The following is a 27,986-nucleotide window of genomic DNA, read 5'->3' as shown; positions in this document are numbered from 1 at the left end:
GAGAGAGAGAGAGGCCGTTTTTTAAGTGTTTAAAAATAGCCTCCCAACATGTGAAGTAGGGAGGGAAGGCCAGGGAGAGGGAGCAGAAGCAGTCATGAGAGGAATGAAAAAAAGGAAAAAAAACAAAAAAAAAACGACATGGGTCACCTGGGGAGACCTCTTGTGTTCAGACAGGCGGTGCAAAGGTGTTCACAAATATCTGTGCATATCATTTGCATTCATGAATACATCACTATGTAAACTCACACAATGTCCCAAAATATTTTCTCCACACGTCAAAATAGACAACAAAAATAAATAAATATGAAATGGTAGAAATGTGTGTATTCAAAATAGGATATGGATTTCAACATATTCCGACATTTCATTTGCTTTACATCTTAATAAATATATTCTTTCCCTCCCTTCTTCCATGGAAGGGATGACCATATCTAGAACGCTCCTAGAGGTGGTAACAATCAGATGTCCAGCTGGTCAGCTTTGAGCCCAAGTATAAGTTTGGATAACGGAAGGAATACACACTGACCAGCTTCAAGCTCTCTCAATTGGTGGAAGTGAGTATTGTAACTTGGTGGAAAACCCCACAGAATCAATTTCGTAAACTTTGTGAAGAAAGCAATGGAATGGTAGTGGTGGAATGGAATTAGTTAGTGTGTACAGTAAATAAAAATGCCAACTCGTCAGATTTTCTCCAGGAAGATTTGAACAAATGTGGGCAGAGATGACATCAAAACTAACACCATGATGGCCTAGTTTTTTTTTTCTTTAACTTTCTGCCAGCCTAAAAATTAGCTTCTATGGATACAAAAGAAAATGAGGAGTTAAAAGTTAAAAATGGGACAACCAGCCTCTTTCCACTTACCGGTAACTATTTTTTTCCAACACTAAGAAAGGGTGAAAGGTTTCAAATCTGAGCCAAAGTCATGTAAATTGCTGTGTGTTTAGCATCGGTTGGCTGTGTGTTACTGTAAGCTACAAACAGCACTCTAGTGTGCTGTTGTAGAAAGGCTTCGGTCCTGATGGTGTAAATTGTTAGGCTTTAGTTTAAGGCATTGGATCAATGGGGGAAAAAATCCAAGAGAGAGGCCATGGGAGAAAAAAAAAACAAATCCACGTGGACAAACAGAGAGTTGCCATTGGGAGAGGTTTGTTTCACTAAGTGCTTCATGCATATGTTTCCTTGTTGTTGTTCAAACTGAAGTGAGGAAGACGGTTAATGTTAGCAGCACAAAACACTCGGCAGAGACTGAAGTGTGTGTGTCTGTGTGGGACACAATGATATTGTTCTGCTAGGAAGGTTAACTGTAGGAAAAACTCATTTGAGTGTAATACCTGATGGAGTGCATTTACTAAACTGAGAGGTTGAAGAAGTATTTCACTTGGAATTTGAAATGGCTTTAACTATAGTCTGAATAAAGTATTTCCTTGTGGGGGGAAAATGGAAAAAAAACATGCCTTCCAACTAACTGTATGTCAACTGACCAAAGGATCTATCGGTACATCTGAGAAAATATTCCCCATGTGATGAGGGGAAAAGGACAGAAAAACACAAGGACATTTTGGGGGGAAAAAAGAAACAAATGTAGGCACAACAGAGTTTGGAAAAATGAGATGAATCTGACATGACGAAAAGTCGTGGCGAAACCCCTGAAGTGGGGTTGAGAAAAAAACAAAAACAAAAAAAGAAATAGCGGAAAACCCTGATTGGATGCTTGAGAGTTCTAGAGCTCTTCGTAGTCTCCGCCCCCGCCCAGGTTAAGCGAGTCCCCTCCGGCCAGGAAGGCTTCCAGGTCGTCCACTTTGGACGTCTTCTTGGTCTTCGATGACGACTTCTTCTTCTTCTTTTCCTTTTCCTTCTCTTTTTCCTTATCCTTCTCGTCTCCCGTTCCTGAGTCTTCCCTCTCTTTCTTCTTATGTTTGTGTCGTTTCTTGCTGCTACTCTTCTCCTCCTCCTAAAGATGAAAACAAAAGTATAGTCAAACATGTCCAGACCCCTCCTATCAATTACCCATATCACCCATATCACCAACCGGTTCCTACTGCACATGTCAAATGTATGACCTTAACTCGCTTGATGACAATGGTGCTTAAGCACATTGTTTCGAATCCTGACGTTCAGTACAAATGATGGTTAAGCGCGTCAATACTTTTTATGGTGTGGTGTTGACATAGGCATAGAATTCAGTTTTCTGTGGGTGTTGGAAAAACACCTAAAATACTGAAAATGCTCTGGCACTGATGGGTTGTATGAATCAAAAATGTCTGGTGTCCAATGAGTTAACGGTCTTTCAGAAGACTAAAGCTGGGATGCAAATGTAAGTATGGTCTAAAGGCAGTCCAGACCCCTTATATATATATATATATATATACATATATACATACATATATATATACATATATATATACACACATATACATATATACACATATACATATATATATATATATATATATATATATATATATATATATATATATATATATATATATATATATATATATATATATATATATATATATATATATATATATGAAGGGTTTATTTGCAAAACGGTGTATCTCCATTTTGTAGAATGTTGGGAAATTGACCTTTTGTATTGGGCATTCCATTGAATTGCATTGCAAAATGCATTTTATATAGGTTAAAAAAGTATGTTCTCAAAATATTTGAATGGTAAGATTGCACACATAGGTGATAGGCCCTATGAACAATCTTTTTCAATAATAAAATACAAAAGTAAAAAAATGGAGATACACCGTTTTGCAAATAAACCCTTCATATAATGGCTGTATATATAAATATATATATACATATATATATATGTTAACATATATATGTATATATATACACACATATATATATATGTATATATATATATGGTAACATATATATATATACACATATATATATATATATATATATATATATATATATATATACATACATACATACATTTATATACATACATACATTTATATACAGTATATATAACCTATATTAAATGCATTTTGCAATGCAATGCAATGCAGTGCCCAATACAAAAATGTCCCAAAATGTCCAAAATATACGCCATTTTGCCACACAGCTTTGACGTTGTAATGTGTTAATAATGAATGCACTATATTCCAAAGGTAGAATGGAGTGCATAAGCAGCTATAAACTTGCCCATGCGGTCCAAGCAAACAAAATATTATGTAATAAGAAAATGTATTTATTTACATCAGCTAATCTAATATTGCGTGCATATTACACATGAAAACACATTATACATGGCTGTGTGTTTATAGATGGCAGCTCATGCGGTTCCAATGCCTTGAATTGGGGTGGGGATTATGTTGGAGAGGGGGCAAAAGGTGGTTTGTGAAGCTTAGTCACAGATGAGCGCATCAGTTTAAAACAATGCCAGATCGACCGAACAATCATCTGGCTGTGACTTGAATATAAATGGTGCGTGATCTAACAGGCAAACGACAAAGCCAGAGAGAGAGATGATGTGTCCAACTGCAGGGAGAAAAAAGTTACATATGATGAAGGCCGATTGCCTGAAATGGTAGGAAACATGTTAGCCTGTCGTATGCTTTATTTACTTTTTTCTGAGGGGAAAAAATCCTCCTCTGAAAGCAGCGTCCGTGCGCTCTGGGGCCCATGTGTGCCCTTGTGTGATGACTAAACTGGGTGGCATGGGCTTCTATTTTTCTCCTCTTCCCTCCTCCCTTCATCCCTTCCTCTCCTCTACCTACCTCTTTACTCTTCTTTTTCTTCTTCTTCTTCTCCTTCCCCGAGTGTCTGCTTTCGTTGTCTATGAAAGGAAAAGGAAGCATCTGTCAAAATCGGCTGCTTTCTCATACAACCCACCCACACTGTACCGCCTGAATGGATCGACTGTCAGACTGAATGACTGAATGTGTGTGTGATGGATTGATGGGTTAGTTAGTGTATGTGAGTGATTGACAGATGGAGATGTGTGCAGACCTTCCTCGCTGCTGTCTTTGCTCTTGGACGGCGCCTCGTCGAAGCCCAGGCCGAAGAGGTCAAGGTCACTGTTCAGGCCCTTGAGGGATGGAGCAGCGCTGGCCTTGGGCGGCTCGGGCAGGCCCGACAGGCCGAAACAGTCATCTGACTTATCGGAGAGGTCATCCGGCACTGCAAATGAGTTCTGAATAGGGGGAGGGAGAGAAAGAGAGAGAGAGATGAAAGAAGTATATTACAGTGGGTGTTGTCTGTGCCACAGGATCATGCCATAGTCAGGATGACTGATGCGCAGAGCCTGTAAATTCTCACCCCCAAGGGCATCAAAAGTGTATGTGTGTGTGCATGTGCACAGAGCCCACGTTCGCGGTTGGAGCCCACGTACGGAGCAGCAGTGATCTTCAGAAAGTGCTTGCTTCAGCAGAGACGGTCATTGTTTTTAGCATCTACCAACTTTCCATCTTTACATCATTTCATTAGGTTAGTAGTGTCATCCAAAGAAGTTGAAAGACAGAAGTTGTATGGTTGCTTGCGGCTTAACTGTTTGGATAAGATGAATGGGAATCGCCACAGTTCATAAAGAAAAAAACATTTCAACGTCCTTCACCTTCTTCTTGGGTTTTGTGACCTCCTGGTCCTCGCTGTCGAAGTCCGGGTCGTCCATGACGAAGGAGAGCATCTGCTGGGCCACAGGGCCCTCGTGCTCCGACTCGGAGGACTCTGCTGCTGCAGCAGCAGCGGCTGCTGCCTTCTTACTCGGCCTCTTCTGGGCAGGCGAGGCTGACTTGGTCTTCAGGCTGGCCGGTCTCTCGGCCGCTTTGGTCTTGGCCGGCTGGGGATTCAGCACCGAGTTCATGGAGAACCTGGACAGACCAATAACAGGAAGTTACCTATCGTGATGTGAATGAATGCATTGAATTCAAATGAATGAATTCTTGTGTTTTTGTTATGGGTGTGAGTGAGGAGATGCCACAATGCAGAAGCTGCCATCACATGAAAGAAACAGAACTGTAGCACTGTAAAGCACAGTTATCCTTAGCACGACACAGAAGGTGCCTTAACGTCATGGAGCTAGTATAAGAACTGGAGAGAGTGAATAAGTCCCGCCTCCAGTCATTTCAATGGGAAATGCTAGGCTAGTGAATTCAGACAAAATTGAACTTATTTTTCAGAGTAATTTCCTCCGACAGTTTACTCAGTCAATTATGTGCCACGTTAATGACTGACCAGAAAGCTATATGGAAGACGGACATTGGATGCATGGAGGTGCCCAACCACAGACCTGTAAAGGTCTGTGCACCCAACACTAAACTCGCGTACCCACCAATCATCATGAGCGAAGTGAATGTCGGAAGTGCGAAAATGGCGACTTGCTCATCGGCGAAGCTAACCAGCCAAATGCTGGCCCCCTGCTTTACATAATATATTAATTTATACATTTGAAATATTTATTAACAGCAATAGAGCATTCAAAATACCAAGTATACTGTAAGTGTCAGCATATCATTAGTCCATGTATTAATGCATGTATGCATGCATATATGCATTTACTGCACGTACAGTGCTTAACATATTCATCATTTGAATATTGGAGCATCTCCAGTAATTGTTTGCAATGGAGAGGTGAAAGTCAGTGCAGGCCCAACACTTGTCAGACTCCAATGAGCTACTTGAGCATCTCACCCCATTGAGTCCATTCCCATGGCCGCCGCAGCTGTAGAGGGCTTGGCATTGTCCTCCTCGTCACTGCTGAGCGTCACGCCCAGACTCGCTGCTGCCGCCGGTGGCAGTGGTTTCGCAGCAGACTCTCGGTCATCAGGGTCCAGGTCGTCTTGGAAACCTGAGACCAGGGGGTTACCACCTCTGCCCTCACCATCACTGTGAAACAGGATCGAGACAAGGCCAACGGTTCAGGTATGTCTTTAGACCAATTTATAGTCCAGGCCACAACCAATATGACCATGCATGTCATCTCTAACCATGATATGCACGCTATACATTAACCTGAATGCACTATGTCCTGTCTGATTTGTGTCCTACGTCCTGTGTGATTTCTCTCTGGGATGTGTAAAAAAGAATTTCATTGACTATATAGTTTATCGTAACGCCGGGAACAGCAACAGACTGCAACAATTTTTTTGGAGGGATGTCACAGGGTGAAAAGGAATGATGTCTGTTTTAACTTGTATTCTGTTGAGTGTTGCTGGTCACCTCGACTATGGATTGGTCCATAAGGCCAGCTTCACACCAAGGCGGTGAAGCGTCGCGGGACGGAAGCGATTTTTACCGGCGGTGGGGAAAATACATGGAAACAAATCTGTCCTTCCACACCAACTGGCGGTAATGAGGCGGAGCCGGCTCCCGCGCCGCGCTGCATTTGGAAAAAATAACTTCTGCGGATTTTGGACGGCATTGGCCGGCGGTGTCCCATTCAAATGAATGGCAAAGTAGCCCGCTAGCTTTGGCTGTGGGGTGATATTGAACAGGATTGGCCGCGCACGCTGACGCGGTCGGTGTGAAAGGCAGACACACCGGCCTAAACCAAGCAGAAAGACCTCATTCGTCTCACTTCCGTTCCGCGCCGCCTTGGTGTGAATTCCACCTAATGCAGAAAAGGCCTTCGGAGGCAACAGGTACTGTAAGCCTCAGTCAGACTCACACAAGGAGTCTCTTTCAAACGTACAGCATATATTCAGGAATCCCTGTTGATACTTGACATTGTGGTCGTCAGTTTCTCTGTGTAAAGTCTTATAACAAGGCAGGTATAAATGTACCATGGCAGTGTGAAGTCCCACTGTGAGAGGGGAACTGTCTGGTATGATTTCTCCTAAAAAAGCGAGCTCTTCAAACCCTCTACATCAGTGTTTCCCAACCTTTTTTGTCTTGCGTACCCCCTAACCATCTTAGTTGTGCCATGAGTACCACCTAATTCATGTTCTATATCGCTTTCTCTGTCCTAATATGACTTCTCCATTCATTTGTTACAATAGTAAACATTTTCCAAGTACCCCCTGCAGTGTGCTCGCGTACCCCTAGTGGTACACGTACCCCTGGTTGGGAAACACTGCTCTACATAGCCGACTCCTCTCCCCCCTCTCCCCCCCGTTCCTCCTGACGTTTCTTTTCTTGACTGGGAGTCCGGACCCCTGTGCATTCAAGCAGCATTCTAGAGGCCAGAGAAGAATGATTAATGACCTAGATTTGATGTGCGCTGATGGGAGAAAAAGGAGCGAGGAAAGGCAGTTTGAAGAATACTAAAATAGACCCCATCCATGGTCTGCATCGAGACAGGAACTCACAGTGACATGTGAGCCATCATCACGCCATCCCAAAATCTACAAGTTAGACAACCCAACCTTGTTAGGGGACTTAAATGCAAGCAGATCTAACTGAAAGGGTTTGATATAATCAACTCTCAATGTTGCCATAAATATTGCAGATTAAGTTTTTTCAAAAATGCTTTCCTTTAAAGGCAAGGCCTTCCTAATAATTCTGGTAGCCATTTATAATGTATAACCATCATGACTGGATCCCTTAAAGTGTTCTTCTCTGTAACCCGTATTTGTGTATGGATCTGCTAATTGTAAAATGACATTACATAACCTGACAAGATAAACAGCTGATGGGACTTACAAGTACAAACATCAGTCCATTCTAAAGCTACTGTTGCCCACACCAATATGGTGAGATCAATGTTAAGACAGAGCCTCCATTGTAAGCTTGTTGCTACCAACATGTTAAGTCTTAATAGCAAGGATTGGGGATTTTCAGCAAATAGTAAATTGGACTTCCAGCAGAACAATGTGCTTATGTGGCTACAAAGGGGAATGAAATCACCTCAAATCTCCTTAATCAATATGTGACCATTTAAAGGCCAACTTAGCAGTTGTCAAGGTGCCTTCCTGAAAATCTACACCATTACAAAATGTTGTCATACAAACAGGGCTTTGAACCATTATTTTTTCCCAAACGTTCCGAACAGAAACGGAATAATAACGTTTCCGGTTATGGATTCCACCAATAAATTGACGTTCCCGAACCGGTTAGAACAAAAAAATATTGTTCCCGGAACGGTTAATTTCGTTCCTGTCAGCTGATTAATCCCCATAGGCCTAACTGACGTTAATTAACCAAGAAAGACGGAAGTGCAAATGAGTCAGCCTACATTCCAAACTGTTTATTCAAGCGGATGAAAAGAATATCCTCCAGAATTTTGTCATTCAGGGACGACCTAAGCGGAGAAGCGGAGAATAAACCTCAATGGCTAAAATGCGCGCTCCACGCTGACTTGGGTCACAGGGAGCGCTATAATGGACATTGTGAGTTTGTGCATATTTGAAGCAGCCATGGATGCCCAATAACATCTAACATTCTCGCTTCTCTGCAATGTCTTACAATGATGCAATGGAAACTGCCCTTTTGTATGACAGAGGTTTCTCTTATTTAAGATGAGGAGTGGAGACTTTGTAATCCACAGTTCTCTCTCCATTCAGTCAGAGAATGTCTGATGTCACACAGGACGTGAACCTCAGCCGTCATGGTAACGTGTGCAGGAAAATAGTTACTGTTTTTAAATTTGAGGAACGGTATTAACCGGTATTAACCGGTTACCATTATTTTTAAATAAGTGTTCCCGTTCCAGAACATAAAAATTAATAACGTTTCCGGTTTCGTTTCTGTTCACTGTAAAATACAAAAAGTTCCTGGTTTTCGTTTTAGTTCCTTGAACCGGTTCAATGCCCTGCATACAAATTATGTTTTTTTTCTCTCCTGACTTTCATGTTTTGAATGTTTCTTCTTCCAAAAGTGCTGCTTCTTTAAATCCTTAAACTACAAAAACGACATTGCAGATAAGCAGTACTCTGATAAGCGCCAGCTCCATGAGGGTGCTGACGAGGAGAAGCTGTTTCCTCTCCGCACCTGTCGCTGTCCAGCGTAGCCGCTGCCCGGCCCCTGTCTCTGGACTTGGCAGCGCTGGAGCCGCCATCCTCCAAGAAGCTCTTGTCCAGGCCCACCTCTGGCACGAAGTCGTCCACACTCTGCACCTTGCCAGAGGGACGCACAGCGCCTGGAGCCCCTGAGTCTGAGGAGAGAGAGAGAGAGAGAGAGAGAGAGAGAGAGAGAGAGAGAGAGAGAGAGAGAGAGAGAACATAATTATTTTCATGTGTTTGGGCTCTCCCAGCATATCTCTGTACATTCCTTTCATGGAAAATCAAGAAAAACATCATGTTCTCCTTTGAATTATGTGCCAAAATAATCAATTCACAAGCCAGGAATAACAGATGATGTTTATCTCAATCTGGTGTTTGTTTTGAATATGACAAGGACATGCTTGCATTTCACTTACTAATGCACGCCCCATTGAGCATTGCTTGACCAAAAATAGATACCAGTATTAACAAATTAGTTTGTGTCTGTGCGTGTGCGTGTGCGTGTGTGTGTGTGTGTGTGCTTGTATATGTCTACTATACAGCTCCAGGCCTTTTTATTAGAATAGCATGAAAAAGTTGATTTATTTCCATAATTCCATCAATAATGTTAAACTGTCATGGATTGTAGATTCATGGTCCAGTTTTTTAACTATTCCAATCATTAATTTTTTTCTTTTTATATACGTTGGCCTTCCAGCTCAAAAAACCCATGAATTGGGGAATTCGCAGCATTAGAATATTGTAATTGACAATGAATGGGGTTTAATTTCTGTTGAGTTAGAATTAAACTGGTGAGTTAACACCAAAACGTGGCATGGAAATCTTCGGGTATAAGAGGGAAGTGTGGGGCACCAGGTCAACAAACAAGAACAGCTGACAGCAAAGCATCAATGATATCTGAGCTTCCATAACTCCCATGCACTGTTTTTGCCATTGACTTCAATGTTAAACGCATCATGGCCGTTATGAAGACAGAGAATGTCCTAACCAAGTATTGAACATTGCATGTTATGTAGAAAGTACCAAATTCCAACTGATTTGATGTGCACTGTTGTGAAACGAAGTTTGATGAAGAAATTTGTCATTTTATTACAATATTCTAATGCTGCGAATTCCCCAATTCATGGTTTTTTTGAGCTGGAAGGTCAACGTATATAAAAAGAAAAAATGTAATGACTGGAATAGTTAAGAAACTGGGCAATGAATCTACAATCCATGACAGTTTAACATTATTGATTAAATCAACTTTTTCATGCTATTCTAATAAAAAGGCCTGGAGCTGTAAGTGTGCTGTTTGTATGCATGTGTAGGTCACTGCACAGGGCTTAAATGCGTATCTATGAATTTTGTATGTGTGAGTACAAAGGTCTTGGAATATGTACAGTATAGGCCAAAAGTTTGGACACGCATTCTCATTCAATTTCTTCTCTTTATTTTCCTGGCTATTTACATTTCATTGTAGATTCTCGGAGGGCATCAAAACTGTGCAAGAACACATATGGAATTATGTGCTTAACAAAAAATATCACTTTTAGCAGTTATCCAACAGCGATGTCAGCTGTCTATCCACCTACCGTCAACATGGCACAAATGATGGTCTCACAGTTTCAACAAGCTTATTTTTTTCATATTTTCAAGTAAAACCAGCCAGTCAGTCAAGTCAATCTTAATTGAACGCAAATGTCATCCAATAACTCACTAGAATTGTAGAACCAGAATGTTTAAGACATTTAAAGAATGTTTAAGACATTTAAACCTCGTTTTAGGCATTGATATTTTATATTAATCAAATAATTCTAGTGTGTTCATATATGTTGATGCCCTCCACCAGAATCTACAATATAGGGGCTACTGTAAATAGCCAGGAAATAAAAGAGAAGGCATTGAATGAGAAAGTGTGTCCAAACTTTTGACCTACACTGTATGTATATGTGTGTGCCTGTGCGTGTGCATGCGAGTAAGGGTCAGTGTCTGAGGCTCCATGCTGCTCTGCTCCAACCCCCATCCCCCAACCCCCAACCCCCATCCCCCAAGCCCCAGCCCCCTCCTGGATCTGCAATGCAGCAGCGGGAGCACTGGTGCAGAGCACAGACAAATGACTGACTGACTGAGAGAGCGACTGACTGAGCGCGTGCAAGAGAGGGATTTAGAGAGCTGGTGGTGTGCAGGTGTCTGGTAGGAGTGTGCATGAAGGGGCCTGTCCTACACACACTCCCACCTCTGGGGCTCGCTCATCCTCTCTCACAGTGTGTGTGTGTGTGTGTGTGTGTGTGTGTGTGTGTGTGTGTGTGTGTGTGTGTGTGTGTGTGTGTGTGTGTGTGTGTGTGTGTGTGTGTGTGTGTGTGTGTGTGTCACCGCGTGCATGCCTGGTGTCTATGTGTTAGTGTGTGTGTGAGTAAGTAAGAGCAGAGTAAGTAGGTTGTATGTGATGCTTTAGGCATTCTGCTAATGGGTCACCAGTCTCTTTTTTTTTTCTTTTCCACCCCATCTCTCTCTCTCTCTCCCTCATTGGCATGTGTTGAGAGTGTGAACTGGAAGCCTCTGGGCATTGCTTTGCTGTGCCACCTGACTGCACTCTTCTATTTCCACAGCAACGTGTGCACACTGAGCAAGTGCTTAACACTAACCACACCACTGGAATTCCATCTCCTCACGGCCCAAGGCACCACTGGAATTCTCTCTCTTGCTCTGCCAAGGTTAACAAAAAATGAGTTTCGGGCAAATGCAATGACACAAGTGGGCTTTTGTATGCAAGGACAAATGTTCAGTGCAACCCAAACCTGTTTAGTGCACTACAGGTATGTACAGCAGTACACGAGTGAACATTCCAAATGCATCCTATGCATACGCATGAACAACAAGACAATGGGCAGCCAACATGACAGGACAACACCACAGTGCAATTTTTAGCCACACATACTTTGACACTACAGTACAAGGAAGGACCCTAGTTTCCCATGTAACTCTACTGGGATATAAACCGAAGGCATTTAAAGGGGCATTCCACCGGTGGAGATATTAATATGCATTGAAAGTGGGTCATATATGTAGTAGAATAGTAGCATATATTTCTAATTTGGTGCCCTCTTGGCCGAGAAAAGGCAGAAAATGACTTTTAGTGCTTGTGGATTTGTGACAACAATCCCCATAATGCATTGCAATGCTCAAGTTCCACAGGCCACACCCAGGCAGCTCTGCCAGTGACTTACTGGAGCCTAAATAAGCCCATACGACTTTGTTGCTGACGACCAACGTTGACGGAAGCACGTGAGCGAGAACTTGTTGTCACGATGTGGGTGTTATTAAATACAGCGCATTTAAAGTCGGCCACAAATATGAACGAGACGATGAGCTCGCACCGGTTTGCTCTACTAACACACCACGTGTGAGGAGTGGGGGGGCAGGCAGTGAGGAGGAGCTGAAGTGGGGACCTGCGCAAACTTGTGTAGAGGTGTGAGACAAGACCCATATACACACGTGAGTGAGTTGTTGACCAACCAGTTCATGGGCGCGTGACCTCGGAGGCAGTCCGTCGACGAGCGTTGAAGGGGATAAGCAACTGCAGAGGTTGCAAGATCTGACTGCAGCCGCATTCATCCCGCGATAGTTTTACACCATGTGACATGTCACCTCGTCAACGCAACGTCGACGAAATTTCGAAGTTTGACAGGAAATCTAACCGTCATGCAGCATTTTCCATCCAGGGTGCATTGCTGTCTAAATGCGCATGCATGCCTTGACACATGTCGAATGCACCTACTGCCAGTGATTTCAAAAGCCCTTGCGCACTGATCCGTGAAAGGTCTGATAGCGCATTAGGCCCAACCCCCTATGGGCGGGGTTGAAAGGGTGGGAAAAAGGCTTGTAGTCTCAACAGAAAGCCACCTCTCTCACACTTCCTCTTACAATGATGCAAAATGACAATTTTTACATCATAGTAGGAGGAAGTGTTAAGAGGTGAATACGGATTTCTCCTGTCTCAGGGGGAATTGAGAGACTGTTGCACGACCATTCAAAAGTATAACTGGGTGTCTAGCAGTGGAAAGCCTAATACAAATGGGTGGAGTGGCCCTTTAATAATACATGACACGAGAAACACAAAATGTCCAAAGGCTTTTCTTGGCACATGATGGCACACACACTGCGTCATGTGTCTTCCTGCTGTTATCACCAGACAGCAGCATGAGTTAGGCCTCTGTGTAGCAGTGAGGGTTTGAGATAATTGACTCATTCAAGCAGACAGCATAATAGAAGCCAGTCACAAACTGATGACAAGAACAATATTCAGGGTGACTTAAGAGATGGTGGGCCAGGCCAGTGCTTGTGATATACGGTAATAGCAGAAACTGTACAAACTGTATTGCAGACATTTTTAAACAAATTTGGAACTTTGGGGAGTTGTTCACAGCATGCTACCTGTGTATTGTGCAATATAACCTGAGACGCTCCCAGTGGACTCAACATGCTGCATGAATGCTGTATACACGTTACTATAGATCAGTGGTGCTCAACCTTTTTAGAATAAACATCCCCTGGACCTCTCCATAAGCCTCCCAACACCCCTTTGACCAAATCATAAGCCTGTCAACGCCCCCTTTAGTATTAAAGGGACACTGTGTGAGATTTTTAGTTGTTTATTTCCAGAATCCATGCTACTAATTCACTAATTTTACCTTTTTCATGAATACTTACCACCACCATCAAATTCTAAGCATTCATTAAGATTGGAAAATTGCACTTTTCATGAATGAAAAGGGGGATCTTCTCCATGGTCCGCCATTTTGAATTTCAAGAAATAGCCATTTTTAGCTGCAAAAATGACTGTACTTGGACCATACTAGAAAATATTTGTTTATTACCGAGTAAACGTTCATGTAAAGATCAAATTTGGCAATAGGCAGCCCAGTTTCAATGAGCAGTGTAGTTGCAGTACCCTTTTTGACCATTTCCTGCACAGTGTCCCTTTAAAAAAAATAGCCTAATGCCCCCCAATGGCAACTAAGCATCACCGCTCTAATCTGTATCCTTCTCAACGCCCCCATATGTCTCCCCAACGCCCCCGTTGAGAGACACTACTGTAGCTACATACCTCAGATGCATATCCACGTCAAATCAGAAAGCAACTCACCTGGTTTCTCGGCTGCGTGCTCTGGAGCGGCTGAGCCTCCAAACAGTCGCGACATGAAGCCGCCTCGTTTCTGGGGTGCGCCGGCCGCAGCGCTGGGTGGTGATGGAGCCGCAGCTGCAGGGGAGGAGGCAGGAGCAGCAGCAGCAGCAGCAGCAGCAGCGCGGGGAGGAGGAGCAGGCTTCACAGGCCTGGCCGGAGGGGACGCCGCCTGGGACGCTGCCTGCGTCTTCAGGACGGCCTTGGGTGGGGCCGCGGGGGGAGCGTGGGGGCCGCTGGGGTGGGGCACAGGGATGGGCTGTGTCTGCGGTGGGGGCAGGGGGCCCTGTGGGGTGCTGGGGGTGGAGACACTGGGTGAGGCGGTGCCTGGGGGCACCACGGGGGACTGGGAGCCTGACGAGGGGCTCTGGCCGTTGGTGGGGCCCGGAGAGTTGAAGCCCTTACCACGGGTCTCCATCATCTCCAGGAATCTGTAGTGGAAAAAACATTACATTACATTATGTTATAATAAGTTACATTTAGCAGATGCGTTTATCCAACGTAGTCCCTCGGTGTTAACAGAGGAGGTAAACCACAACATACCATGCGTGGGAAGTATACAGAATACACACAAGGTTAACGCAAGGCTGAGTAGCAGAGGGAGATTGACGACTAAAAAGTTACAGTGCAGTATTAGCTATTTACATACATATATTAAATCTTAAAGGGACACTGTGTGAGATTTTTAGTTGTTTATTTCCAGAATTCATGCTGCCCATTCATTAATGTTACCTTTTTCATGAATACTTACCACCAGCATCAAATTCTAAGTATTCATTATGACTGGGAAAATTGCACTTTATATATATTAAATATTTGTTTATTACTTAGTAAACTTTCATGTAAAGATCAAATTTGGCAATAGGCAGCCGTAGTTGCAGTACCTTTTTTGACCATTTCCTGCACAGTGTCCCTTTAAATCTGATATTGTACCACATGCAAAGGTAGAATTAAGCATTTCAGGATATGCAGTGCATAAATACTTGTCTTGACAAAGCTCTGAGTTGTGAAAACAGAATCTTGCCATCTGTAACAAAGCAGATGACGACGTTGGATTGAAGTTTATTGTGTGTGCGTGAATGTGTGAGATAGATAGAGAGAGAGAGATAACTAGAGAGAGAGAGAGAGATTGTGGGGGCATTAGTGAGTGTGTGTGCGCATGTCAATAACATACATTTCATAGTTCTGGTCCTCTGTCTCCTGCTGCACGTTCAGCTCCTCCAGAGTTGCGTCAATATCCAGTTGGTTAGTCTCCAGCTGCCTCAGGAGGGTCTCTCTCTGCAGACACACACGCACGCACGCACGCACATGCACACACACACGGATTTTGCAGTGAACATACAGAAATGAGAAATTTGTGTAGTCTGTATGTATGCACAATGCACATACATACGCACATTGCACACACATACACACACACAAACACAGACACGCACACACACCAATTTTTATGAGCCTCATTATAATGCCATAATATTCTAATTAACTCCATCCCAGTTGCAATCCCAACTGTCACTTCGACTTAAGCACAGCTTTTATAGCCAGAGCCACAGACATTTTCTGGGAGATCAAAGCACCGTGAATGCTAAAATATCACCACATTTTTTTTAGCCCAACCGAAATGCCAACTTATTTTGCCAGCTTTTATTAACAGTGGCGTTATCGTGTGTACAGTACACTCTCCAGCAGGGCCAAACCCTTCTCTGTCAGCAGTGGGAAGTGGCACTCCACCCACTCCAATCACAACACTCCTCCCTACTCTACTACTCTTCTCCTGACCGCCTTGCTTCTGTCCTCCGCAAGCACACATGCACGCACACAAACGTCACACACACACACATACACACATACACACAGACACACACACACACACACACACACACACACACACACACACACACACACACACACACATACACACATACACACAGACACACGGGCGCAAGTGCATGCACACACAGTGACTCATTATGATGCCATGCCAGCCTTATTCCCCGCCCTCTAAATATTCGGTCCCGTTTATAAGATGTAGAGAATGCCCTGGGTGACATGTCCATATGTCTTTGCCAATGCCATGGCTTTCCCACGTCTTTATGTACATAAAGATTAAGCGCGGCTGTTTTTCATTTTATTTTATGGACAGTAGAGACGCCATGATAACAGCCATAAAACAGAGGCTTTAATTTAAAAAGAAGGGGAAAAAAGAACGAGTGGCATCAATATTTCAGATCAATAGCAGAGCCCCTGGCCGCCATGAGTCACTATAATAAACAGTTCCAGGAGGTCGGCAGACACGCAAGCACACACACACGCGCACGCACACACGCACGCACACACACACACACACACACACACACAGACACACACTCTGGGGTCGAGTATGTACAGGAGCAACAGAATCCCTGCATATTTAAACTCTTCACTACAAACAGCAGCACTGACACGGCTCTCCACTAGTCTCTCTCTCTCTCTCTCTCTCTCTAGCACCTTTGGTTCTGCTTCCCCGTGGCACTGCACTGTCCTCATACTCCACAAGAGTCTCTCTCCCGCTCCCAGGGGTCCCAGAATAACTAACCCAGTGCTTGAACCTCAAGCTGTGGTTGCAGGGAGGGAGGCAGTAGGCTGGAGATGCATGCGGTGCAGTGCTGCTCCTCCAGTGCCGTCCGTACTCAGCTGTGTGGGGGCCAAGGCTTCCCTTTCATCACCTTACTAATTCATGGGAGTCAGCAAGTTAGCAGACACTCCGAAAGATAATACCACACCGGCTACACAGCACCTGATATCTCTCTCTCTCTCTCTCTCTCTCTCTCTCTCTCTCTCTCTCTCTCTCTCTCTCTCTCTCTCTCTCTCTCTCTCTCTCCTCTCTCTCTCTCTCTCTCTCTCTCTCTCTCTCTCTCTTCTCTCTCTCTCTCTCTCTCTCTCTCTCTCTCTCTCTCTCTCTCTCTCTCTCTCTCTCTCTCTCCTCTCTCTCTCTCTCTCTCTCTCTCTCTCTCTCTCTCTCTCTCTCTCTCTCTCTCTCTCTCTCTCTCTCGGGAAAATCTGGTTTGGACAGCACGGCACACAATAAGCTGTGAGTCGCATATGTGTGTGGGAGTGTGGAAATGGAGTGGAGAAGCACAGAGCTGGTGCACTATTCTGCCCGGACAGGACAGGAGCCGATTGATGGGGCCGTGCCCGCTGCTTGTGTGTGTGCGCGCGCGTGTGTGTGTGTGTGTGTGTGTGTGTGCGTGCGCGCGTGTGTGTGTGTGTGTGCCATGGAAGGGGCCGTGCGGGCGGGTGGCAGGGGAATTATTGATGGCAGGGAAAAGCGGCGGGCGGGCCGGAGAAGCTGCCTGGGAAATAATTGATGGCCCGCGGCCTGATGCCACTGCGGTATATATCTCAGACCGTGCCATGCCATGAAACAAATATGTTACACAGCGGAGTCGTTCAGCCAGGAAAGTGAAGGGAGCACCATGGAGGAGGGCAGGCACCGCCACCGTATTCACATGGCAGGCAACACCCACATGGACCTGGGCCGTATTCATCAAAAATTCTCATTCTCAAACCACCAACATCAATTTCCTGTTTGCGTTAGACTGTGTATGTGCAGCAGACAGGGACCAACCTCTTCCGATATTCATGTGCCACTTTGAACTATACTAGCTAATCAGGGACATAAATAGTTCAGGATTCCTGGCTTTTCACTCACTGTGACACCCTTAATTTCCTTTGGGATTAATGAAGCATCTCTACAATACACTCACAGCCTGAGTTTGTCTGCCAAGTTTGGAGAAGAGAAGGGAATTCTTACAACTCAGCCCCATTGTATCCCACAGAACATTTGTGAGTTATGGTGTGGAGTTAGCCAGTATCAGAAACATGAGAGTGTGGTGAATAAAAATACTTTGTTGTGCACTTTCATATGAAATATGACCCGAAACCCCGTAAACCCCCCCTTATATATTTTTGTTGACCAACTGTAGAAATGACACTTGCAATACAAGATCCTTCTCTTCTCAGGGGGCCTACAGTAGTCAACTTGGGAGGTGTTTGGGAGGCCACCTTAGCTATACTGTCGTGTGCTGGGAGAAACCCTTCAGACCTTTTCTGATTTTCTGCCTAAATGATTTTCTTGCTATTATGCTTGTAGACAAATACAGGCCATTTCCACGATCCTCCTATTCATCATGCTACTAAATGTTCCCAGGCACAAAACTAACAAAGTGTGAGCTTAGCAGCTCAACATCAGCAGCTTTATTGCTGAGCTACATTGGAGATAGCGTGGAACACCTCTCGGTGACCATTGGGCTGTAGGCGGTGTTTGCAAGGCAAGAATATTTAGGTGCTATCTTGTTGGCGCCCTTGTTTTCTGGCAGAGAATCCTCACTGCCGATAGATAAGCACTTTTCTTTTTTGAAGGTGGGCCTCGGTCCCAATTCATTAGCAGTCCATCAGCACTCTCTTTCTCTCAACCATCCCCCCGTCTCTCTCACCTGTAGCTGCAGGAAGGGGATGTTGAAGAAGCGGTGGAGGTACTTCAGGCCAAAGCCGTTCCTCATGGACGACTCAGCGTAGTGGATGTACGAGGAGCCTGGAGGCCTGTGGTCAGGGAGGAAGAGGACAGATGTCGACACAGTCAGTGTAAGAGATGTAACCTGGCTCTCGCCACATTCGTTTCCACTCAGCTCTGCAAGCTATGCTTGAATCTGGGGGGATGTTCATATGCGCTCTGCTTCCAGGAAATGAAATAAATCAGGGTGGCAGGATTTTCTGCGATGTGACGTACCGTAGTTAAAGTTTAAACGTAGTGGAGAAGGGGGGAAAAAGAAGTGTTTCAGAATCTGGGTGGCGGCTCGCATGAACTCACTCGTCAACATCGATTTTACAATTTCAACTATATTATCGAATCTGTGATTAGTTAAAGTACCATGTCCTCCAACATGTCAGACAAGTGGTTTCTCCAATCATGTGCAAGGATTTCTGAAAAAAAACACATTCAGAAAGCTAAGCATATGGCCATAGTACCAGGTGAATATTTATGAGTGAGACAGAGCCACAGTTATCTGGCGAGAGCCAGGTTATGAGAGGTTATGAGTTTCGCACGACTGTCAGAAGCCAAATTTGACCTAAACTATAATTGTTAATGTATGAGACTACAGCCAATGTAGTATCATTCCAAGCTGAAAATGATGCAAAATTTAGAAATTGAGAGGATGCCACTAGAATGCAACCATGTCACATACTGAATGCAATAGATCTAACATATAACATTACTAAAATATTCAGCAGGGGGTTTTAACTGTCAAAGAGCCACAAAAAGGTTGCTTTCCCTTTCTGTTCAGTACCTGTTGAGGCTGGAGATGAAGTCGCGTGTGTCGTCGGGCAGGATGACGCGGTGCTCTCCCATGTCCCTCTGGTTGCCAAGCACACACACGGGCACATGCGTGGGCACCTTGGGCAGCTCCCGAATGATGTAATTGAAGGTCCTGCAGAGAAAGACACACAATTAGCTCCAGAAAACATATAAATGGTAAAATGGACTGCATTCACGATATGAAGTATAGCACAGTTCTACTCCAAACTACTACTTCAAACAGTCAAAATCCTTAAAGGGACACTGTGCAGGAAATGGTCAAAAAAGGTACTGCTCACTATGCTGCTCATTAAAACTGGGCTGCCTATTGCCAAATTTGATCTTTACATGAAAGTTTACTAAGTAATAAACAAATATTTTCTAGTATGGTCCAAGTACAGTCATTTTTGCAGCTAAAAATGGCTATTTTTGGCAATTCAAAATGGCGGACCATGGAGAAGATCCCCCTTTTCATGTATGAAAAGTGCAATTTTTCCAGTCATAATGAATACTTAAAATGTGATGCTGGTGGTAAGTATTCATGAAAAAGGTAACATTAGTGAATGGGCAGCATGAATTCTGGAAATAAACAACTAAAAATCTCACACAGTGTCCCTTTAACAATGCATTGCATTGGCTCACATTCATACACCGGTGGAAATTGCCAGAGGAGCCATTTCTAATACCTTTATCATTAGCAAACATCTACCAACCACAACCACACATGTTCACTCTGACATCAACCTGGATAATAGAAGGACCACATTTAGGGTTAGCCTGTTCTATAAGCAGTTAGAAACATGGAGGAGGTTGGATAAAGGCTACGGCAACCATCTCTTTACCCTCCTTCAGAGCAAAAAAAAATAATCCTGCTTAATTTGAAATTGTTGAAGGGGAAAATTTCTTCCCGGCTTTTGAAAAAAAAAAAAAGAATGTTTCAGTTCACAGAGGTTCTGGGCAGCCTCAACTAGATACAGAATGTTAAATGCACAAGTCGCAAAGAGGATGGAACGCTGTAGATGTGACCCAAGTGTGGCCTATGAAATACTCTACCCAAGGGGATCTCACGGCATCAGTTACATGAGCTCTCAGTTCTAGCATAGATCGATCTCTCTTCCATTCTCCGTCTCTCTGAGATATTGTGGCTTATACAGAGAAAGGTCTCTATGTATTCAGTTTAGACATTCAGACATCCATAGCAGCTAAAAAGGAAGCAATTTTTGGCAGAGAAGCAAGGGATGACACCCATGATGAAGGGTAAAGGCAAGTTCAACCAGATACACATTGTTTCATTCATTCATTCATTCATTTAGTTTGTAATGACCACAAATTCTCAATTCAGGTAGTTGACGTGATCTGTTTTTAGTGGACTACGTGAATGGCGGGTCTTTGTGACAGTACAGGGCAGATTGTGCAGTGTCCCCCTGACAAACTAGGAGCATAGAGACAAAACAAAAGTCACTGACAAAGAACAAATAGTCCCACTATTTGGGCCACATAAGGGTATTTGATTATTTTGCCTCACAAGGGGCATCACTAAACTGAAATTACAAGGACTTTAGTCCATTCAGCTCAGACCAGGGAAGAAGAAAAAGGTTTTTGGCGTATTTATTTTATAGTACTCAGTTGATCTTTAAATATACATCTGGTTCAGGCAAGCTATGCCCAGGTTCTCCTTAAAAGTCTACAAATACTCAAGCATGTGAGTGACTGTGGCGCCTCAGTGTCTGTGCGCGCAGGTGCAACCCAACACCAGACATAGTCCGGCTAGCCATGACCGTGAAGTATGGAAGTCAAGAAGACCAACCACAGGACAGGTTGAGACGTACTGGGAGTTTACTGAAAGTTCACCACGTGATATAAAGACACGATTCAGGTGCCCGTATGCGACATACGTTGCAGTGACACTGAAAAAGAAGAGGAGGGTGAGGCAGAGGAAACTACTCACCACTGCTTAGTGATGTCAAACATCATGATCACGCCGTTACAGTTCTTATACACATCCAGGAACTCCGCGTCCAGGGCCATCTCGGCTTCCGACTGACAAGACAAATGTAAACATGAGAAGGGAAAAATGAATTTAAATGCGTCATGATGAAGGTTGGGGACAAGACTCAAGGACAAACTTTTTAAAATTATGTCCACAGAAGAGAACACACGCACGCACACACGCACGCACGCACGCACGCACGCACACACGCACACACGCACGCACGCACGCACGCACACACGCACACACGCACACACTTTTCTTTTGGAAGTGTGGCAGGCTAATTAGAATGTAGTGACACTTCTGAGAACACGGCTTACCTCCTGAGGTTCGTTTTCCAATTTCAGGTTGTCTCCTCGCTTTTTGCCTTTCCCTGCAGTAGTAGCAAAACAACATATGCACATCGACAGACAAACAGACACACACACACAGACAAAAAAACAAATAAATAAACAGAGCAAATGCAGACATTACGAATCAGTCAAGAGGAAAAGCAATTACTGAGTGCTAGCAGACAGTACTGTATCTAATAAAGTCAAACAGAAGATGGGGAAAAGACTGTTGGTGTATAATTCCACAATTTGTCCCATAACCAGAAAAGTCATCTCAGAACTGTTTGGAGGCAGAGGAGGATGATCCCACATATCGTATTGTTTGCAGATAATATACTGAGATTTCACAGTTTTGTTTCATTTCAAGCTTTCTGTGAGTGTGACTACATGATGTTTTCAGCTGCCAGCCTTGAATTGGGATTTTCCCAGAAAACAAAACAAAGTTTCCCATTACACATATACAGTACCTTGACCATAAATATAGTCAATAACAGTGAAGTTAAATAAAGATTTCCAGAAATGGGAAGACTATGGGTGGTAAATCTATTGCATCAACCACCCTTCCTCTGCTTTTGAACACAGTGTCAGAGAAAATGTCTATTGACTAACACCATCACTAATGCCCAATGCCATGTCTTATGGCATGTTTTTGAGGGGTAAAAGAGCAGCGGAAAGGAAAGAGATAGGGTCACAAAACCACCACAAAACAAACAAACACAAGCTGCCTACAGCACAGGAGTGGCCACCACTACTCAGCACTACCCAGCTCTCACCTAGGCCTTCGGGGTGAGGAGGCTTTTGACCTGAAGCAACCGCAGGAAGGGGAGCAAGAATACTGTTAGTGATCGGAGTGCAAACGTGCCGTTTCACCGTTATTCATACCACTTTCTTTTTTACCACTTTCCACTAACTGGTCATAATACTTTGGAGTATACAGTAAGTAAACAAACTTCCTATGTAGTCAAGTCCTCCTTTGTAGAGTACAAGACGAGTCCAAGACCAGAATAGTCAAGTAAGAGACAAGTCCGAGTGCAAAGAGGTTCAAGTCCGAGACAAGACAGAGTCCAAAAAGATAAGGGTCCAAGTCAAGTCCGAGTCACATGTCAGTCTGTATTAAACAATGAAAAGGATGAATGTCAATAATGTGAATGTTTGAAGGTAACCTATATGCCATGGATGTGAAGACAAACTTGTGTGTTATTGGACATCAAGCTCCACCATTGAATTTATGACTGCAAGTGTTCTAAACAAAATAAATACTGACCCGGGCGAGTGCAGAAGCCTAATTTGGCAAGACCAGTGTCCGAATCCAAGACAAGTCCGAGTCCAACTAACAGCGAGTCCAAGACAAGTCCAAGTCCATAGAAAACCACACTTGAGTCTGGGGTCCAGACTAGAGAACTACAGCCCTGATCAATACTGAAGTATTGTGTTCACACCTGCAGTACCATATCTTGGAAATAAGTCCTTGGAAATAAGCCAAATGTTTTTTGGCAGAAAAGCTAATCTAAAAACTCACCTTTGTCTACCACGTCCCACACCTCAACCTTCACCACGTCGTCTGTAGCTGAGGACACAGAAGCACATACAATTAACAACACACGAAAAACAGAGCAGACGCATGTCTACTTTCCACAGTCATAGATTGACAAAGGACAAGGAAAGACACCAGCATCTAAGGGGAATATAATGGCAGTCACTGACACTATTTTCACACGTTTAACAAAACGGTACCTATGCAAATACATATACGATTTTAGAAAGTTGTGTCCCAAGTGAATCAGGGAATATCACACATGCGCTTCTTGTACTAAAAACATGCATTAAGCAGCAGCTCTGTTGTTAACATTGCGACTAGTCTGCACTGTCACAGACGATTTTGCAAAGGGGCTCCATTGAATATGCAACATATGCTGATTTATTCAAGAAACAACTGCACTGAGAGAGAGAGAGAGAGAGAGAGAGAGAGAGAGAGAGAGAGAGAGAGAGAGAGAGAGAGAGAGAGAGAGAGAGAGAGAGAGAGAGAGAAGAACAAGAAGAAGAAGAAGAAGAAGAAGAAGAAGAAGAAGAAGAAGAAGAACAAGAACAAGAACAAGAAGAACAAGAAGAAGAAGAAGAAGAAGAAGAAGAAGAAGAAGAAGAAGAAGAAGAAGAAGAAGAAGAACAAGAACAAGAACAAGAACAAGAAGAAGAAGAAGAAGAAGAAGAAGAAAAAAATGAGCAACAGCACAGCCGGCTTGTAGGAGGAGGAGGAGGAGGGGAGGAGGAGGAGGAGGAGAAGGAGGAGGGGGAGGAGGAGGAGGAGGAGGAGGTCCCTCTACTACCCCCTTAACTCCCCTGCTATAGGCCACACTGCTGTGCTGAGTCACCAAGCACAGGCAGGCAGCACCACTAACATGTGTTGACAGAAAGTGTGTTTGTCTCCAGCCGCAGCAGAAGTAGCAGCAGGCACTTTGGCCCTCTTTTCCCAGCCACAGCTAATGGGCAGGCGAGGGAGAGAGGGAGAAACCAGCAGGCTGGCACTTTGCCAGCAGGGCAGCCACACACCTTCCCTGAGGAGGAGGAGGTGTTGGTGAAGGAAGAGGAGGAGGAGGAGGAGGAGAAGAGGAGGAGGAATCTTTAGCAGGGGCAAGGGCACAACAGAGTGGAGCAGAGAGGGGTTTTACACATTGGAGACTAGCGACCAGTCGAGAAAAGGAGAGACCAACAGGGCAGCCAGCCACACACCATCTCTGAGGAGGAGGAGGAGGAGGGGTAAGAGGAAGAGGAGGAGGATGTACCTTTAGAAGAGGGAGGGAAGGGCAAAGCAGAGCAGAGCGGAGAGGGGCAGAGAGGGTTTTACACATTAGCCACCAGCTACTAGGAAGTTTCCTGTAGCATGTAGATTACAGAGCCAGCAGGCGGAGGCGGGAGGGAGCGGCACGACTCAGAGCTGAAATCGATGGGAGTGATGTTTGCGGCCAGCTATGAGCTCACAAAGGCTTAATGGGACAATGGCTGGGTGTGGGTGTGTGTTTGTGTGTGGGGGCGGGTGTGTGTGTGTGTGTGCGTGTGTGTGTGTGTGATGTGCCAACAGATGGCTGTTTGATGAGTTGACTCGCTGACCTGCGACATTAAATTGCTATTGTGAGAAACAAATTAGCCTGTTCATTGTCACACTACACACACCCTGATCTGATCCTGCGTAGCGCATGCACATCCATGTCTGATTTTTTTCCCTCATTGGGTGTACTTCAAATCACTTGTGCAAAATCTACATAGTACATTGTTTCACGGCAGCAGGAAAAAAAACTCACACTGCAAAAATACTACACTTGAATACAGTACGCATTGCAGTGTTTTGGACACAAAAAACTCTACATCGCACATCACAGTTAACGGTTTTGGTATTAAATCAAGTGTCTTAACTAAATTGGTGGAGGCGACATCTTACTTTTGTAGTTCCAGTGTATGCTGGTGACCTGGATCTCCTGGGTAGGGATGTACTCCTCTATAAACTTCTTCCCCTGCAGTCGGTGCCACAGTGCACTCTTGCCCGTGTTGCGGTCTCCGCGGATCACTATCTTCACTGGGAGAGTGAGGCAGAAATGTTTTATTAGGTAACAGCAGGAAGATGTTTGTTTGTTTGTGTTTGTTTAGAGTATGGCCAATTAAGCAACTATGGCTTCTTCATGGCCAAAACGGACAAAAAGTCCACATATTTTTTTTCAAAATCAAATAAATCAGTACCTTTTTATGTATTTTTAAGTTTTTTTTTAAAATATCAATAGTCAATACACATAAAAGATTGGAGCTTTTTGGAAGTTGTCATTTAAAAGTCTGACTCATAGGATAATGGTATAGGTCACTTTATGACCACCATGAACAGGGCCTGTAACAAATGTATAGGAAGCAGTGACATCTCCTTCCCCTTTTTAAAGAGCATTGACAACAGTATGCTGACATTTAATGGGCAAGGTAACAAGTGCTCTGCATTTTAACACTCAGCATGAATGCCTCATGACGAACACTGGCATGTACTGTAAATGTATGTGAGCTGCTGACCATTCACACTACCAAGAATATAGCCAGTGTTTTCAAGCGTAATATCTGTTAGTCAAGGTGGTGGGGGGTTAGCCCGTATCAGCAACATGTGTGGCTGTTATCATTGCAAAGGCTATGTCGTGCAGTTCCATAAGAAATACGCTATGGAGCTGTAAAAAAAATAATTTAAAAAATTACATTCCTGATACAAAATCTGTATCTTTTTAGGGAACTTAGTCAAGGTGGTAGGTGTTTGTTGGAAAGGTGGGCACCTTAGCAATAAAGTGCTGTGGAGAAACCCTGATAGCCTAACCTTCACCTCCAGTAAACTCATGTGTGCATACTGGCAGGTGTTTGCTGGCTGACATGCTCCATAAGTAAACAACACAATGCTGCATTACTGAAGCAGGCCTAGCCTTACTGTTGGGGATACATCAGTGACAAGGAGGAGAGAAGCCGGAGACGACTGGAAAAATAGGCCAGTGGGTGGCTGATCGTATATCAGGTCATGAATCTTTAATGTCTCCAGAGATGGTAAGACAGCAGCCCAAGCGCTAACCAAAGGATCAATGCGAGTACAGTTCACTGTCTGTAGGGGGAAACAGCCTAATTTGTCAGGGGATAATCAACCATATCAAACAGCCCCCCCATGTTGCAGGATTTCATACTTTCAATGATGGCAACTGCCAGTTAGGACACATCATGAACGCTTGGAATGCAGTAATTCTAACAAGAACAACATCTAGTAAAAGTGTCAGCTCTGTGTAATGTAATCTAACACCGTTGGCTGTGCTTACTGCTATAGTACTATTTAATATCTGGCTCAAGCGATCAAAGGCCTCCATCCATTCATCCCCGCTGTCAATCTATTTCCTCTGACTGAGAGGAGGGTGTGTCCAGTAATGTAAAGTGTGGTGATGACTTACTGTTGTACTGCACTCCCTTGGCAAAGCGCCTCTGGAGACTCTGGTTCATGGACTGGAGGCCAGCCGGGATGTTCTTGTCCCTCAGCTGACCCTCAGACCCAACAAGTTTCTTCAGAGCGGAAAACATCTTGACAGTATTTAAATGCTTAGTGTCATTTATACAAGTCAAAATTATGGATTTGTCTTCTGTCCTGCCTTTGACAGTATGGATGGGTCACTTAAATCCAAAGAGAGGAACTGTGGGGATGCGGCTTGTCCAAACAGGTTAACCGTGCACACACATTGTTTTGATGGTCTGCAGTGCAGACCAGGATCACGTTTTGTAGTCACTGACAGTCAGGATTTCGAGTCACAGGTATCAAACCAAATGTCTTCCACAGTGCATAATCCTTCGAATAGCCATCCCTTTCAAATATCAGTCTGCTGTCGTTACAGGTGGCATCACCTGCAAACGCAAAGAAACAATCTGATGAAGGCTTGAGTTAAGCATGCATGCCAGCAGTCTAAAGATAGAATGTGTCAACTGGGCAGCTAATGAGAATCGCGTTTGTAAACCATACGACTGTAAACAACAGAGGATACGGAATCAAGACAACTGTACATAATTCCATGATACTAAAGCTTGGTGTAAACAACCATTACTTTGGATAGCCTAATGTTAACGAGGAGCAAAACGACCAGAATCACACAATGTCACACTGTTACGACCTGCACACATATAAATAAATCTGGTAAAGAGCCGTGTTGAAAGCATTTCATTATACAGCTACCCTTGCTAACGAATACTTAAATAGATACCCGGGTTACGACGCTGCTTCAGGAAGATACCGTTATCTTTGACTTTACCATATGGCACTTGACACCTCAATGACAGTTAAAGAGGAACGTTTGCAGGGACGTGAGAGCCCACGAATTCATTACAACCAACAGCGCAATGGAGCAGGAGCTGACATGTCTTCTCAGCCCTATCAGCAAAGCCTCCTCAAGCTAGAGCTAGCTGGCTTTCCATAGTATTCCTATAGGCCGGTTAGCACACAGCTATTTCCTTCACTGGATCCAAATGTAATGCTACGTGTCAGTGTTTTTCTAATCCGGATCCGGCAAGATACAGACGGTGAAAATCAATCGCTGTTCCCTGCATTCCAAAAACAGTCTTACCTCATAGACTGGGCTCGCCAGTACCATTCCGTTCCCATTTTGAGGATGAAAGCCTCCGGAGCATCATTATCCCGCGATGACAACCATTTCCCTAGCATCCCTCATCCCAACTGGAATGTATCATGAACAGACAATTACATCTTCACGGCATCGCATG

The 27,986-nt window shown here is 44.0% G+C and overlaps 1 protein-coding gene across 1 annotated transcript; it reads right to left on the bottom strand.

The window, feature by feature from the left end:
• Positions 1-27,930, bottom strand: rabl6a (RAB, member RAS oncogene family-like 6a). Its single transcript, XM_063210850.1, has 16 exons — positions 27,830-27,930; positions 26,672-27,116; positions 25,156-25,290; positions 23,242-23,289; positions 21,711-21,763; positions 21,349-21,440; positions 19,393-19,533; positions 18,541-18,646; positions 15,240-15,343; positions 14,030-14,496; positions 8,891-9,053; positions 5,654-5,848; positions 4,578-4,833; positions 3,974-4,157; positions 3,742-3,800; positions 1-1,952 (listed from the first exon to the last, which is right to left on the bottom strand). The coding sequence occupies exons 2-16, from the start codon at positions 26,796-26,798 to the stop codon at positions 1,722-1,724; spliced, it is 2,361 nt and encodes a 786-aa protein (XP_063066920.1). The 5' UTR covers positions 26,799-27,116; positions 27,830-27,930; the 3' UTR covers positions 1-1,721.
• Positions 27,931-27,986: the final 56 nt, after the last annotated feature.

This window comes from Engraulis encrasicolus, chromosome 11, assembly GCF_034702125.1.
Source record: "Engraulis encrasicolus isolate BLACKSEA-1 chromosome 11, IST_EnEncr_1.0, whole genome shotgun sequence".
Classification (NCBI taxonomy): domain Eukaryota; kingdom Metazoa; phylum Chordata; class Actinopteri; order Clupeiformes; family Engraulidae; genus Engraulis; species Engraulis encrasicolus.
The sequence above is the reverse complement of the archived record's forward strand: the minus strand, read 5'-3'. Positions and strand labels throughout refer to the sequence as shown.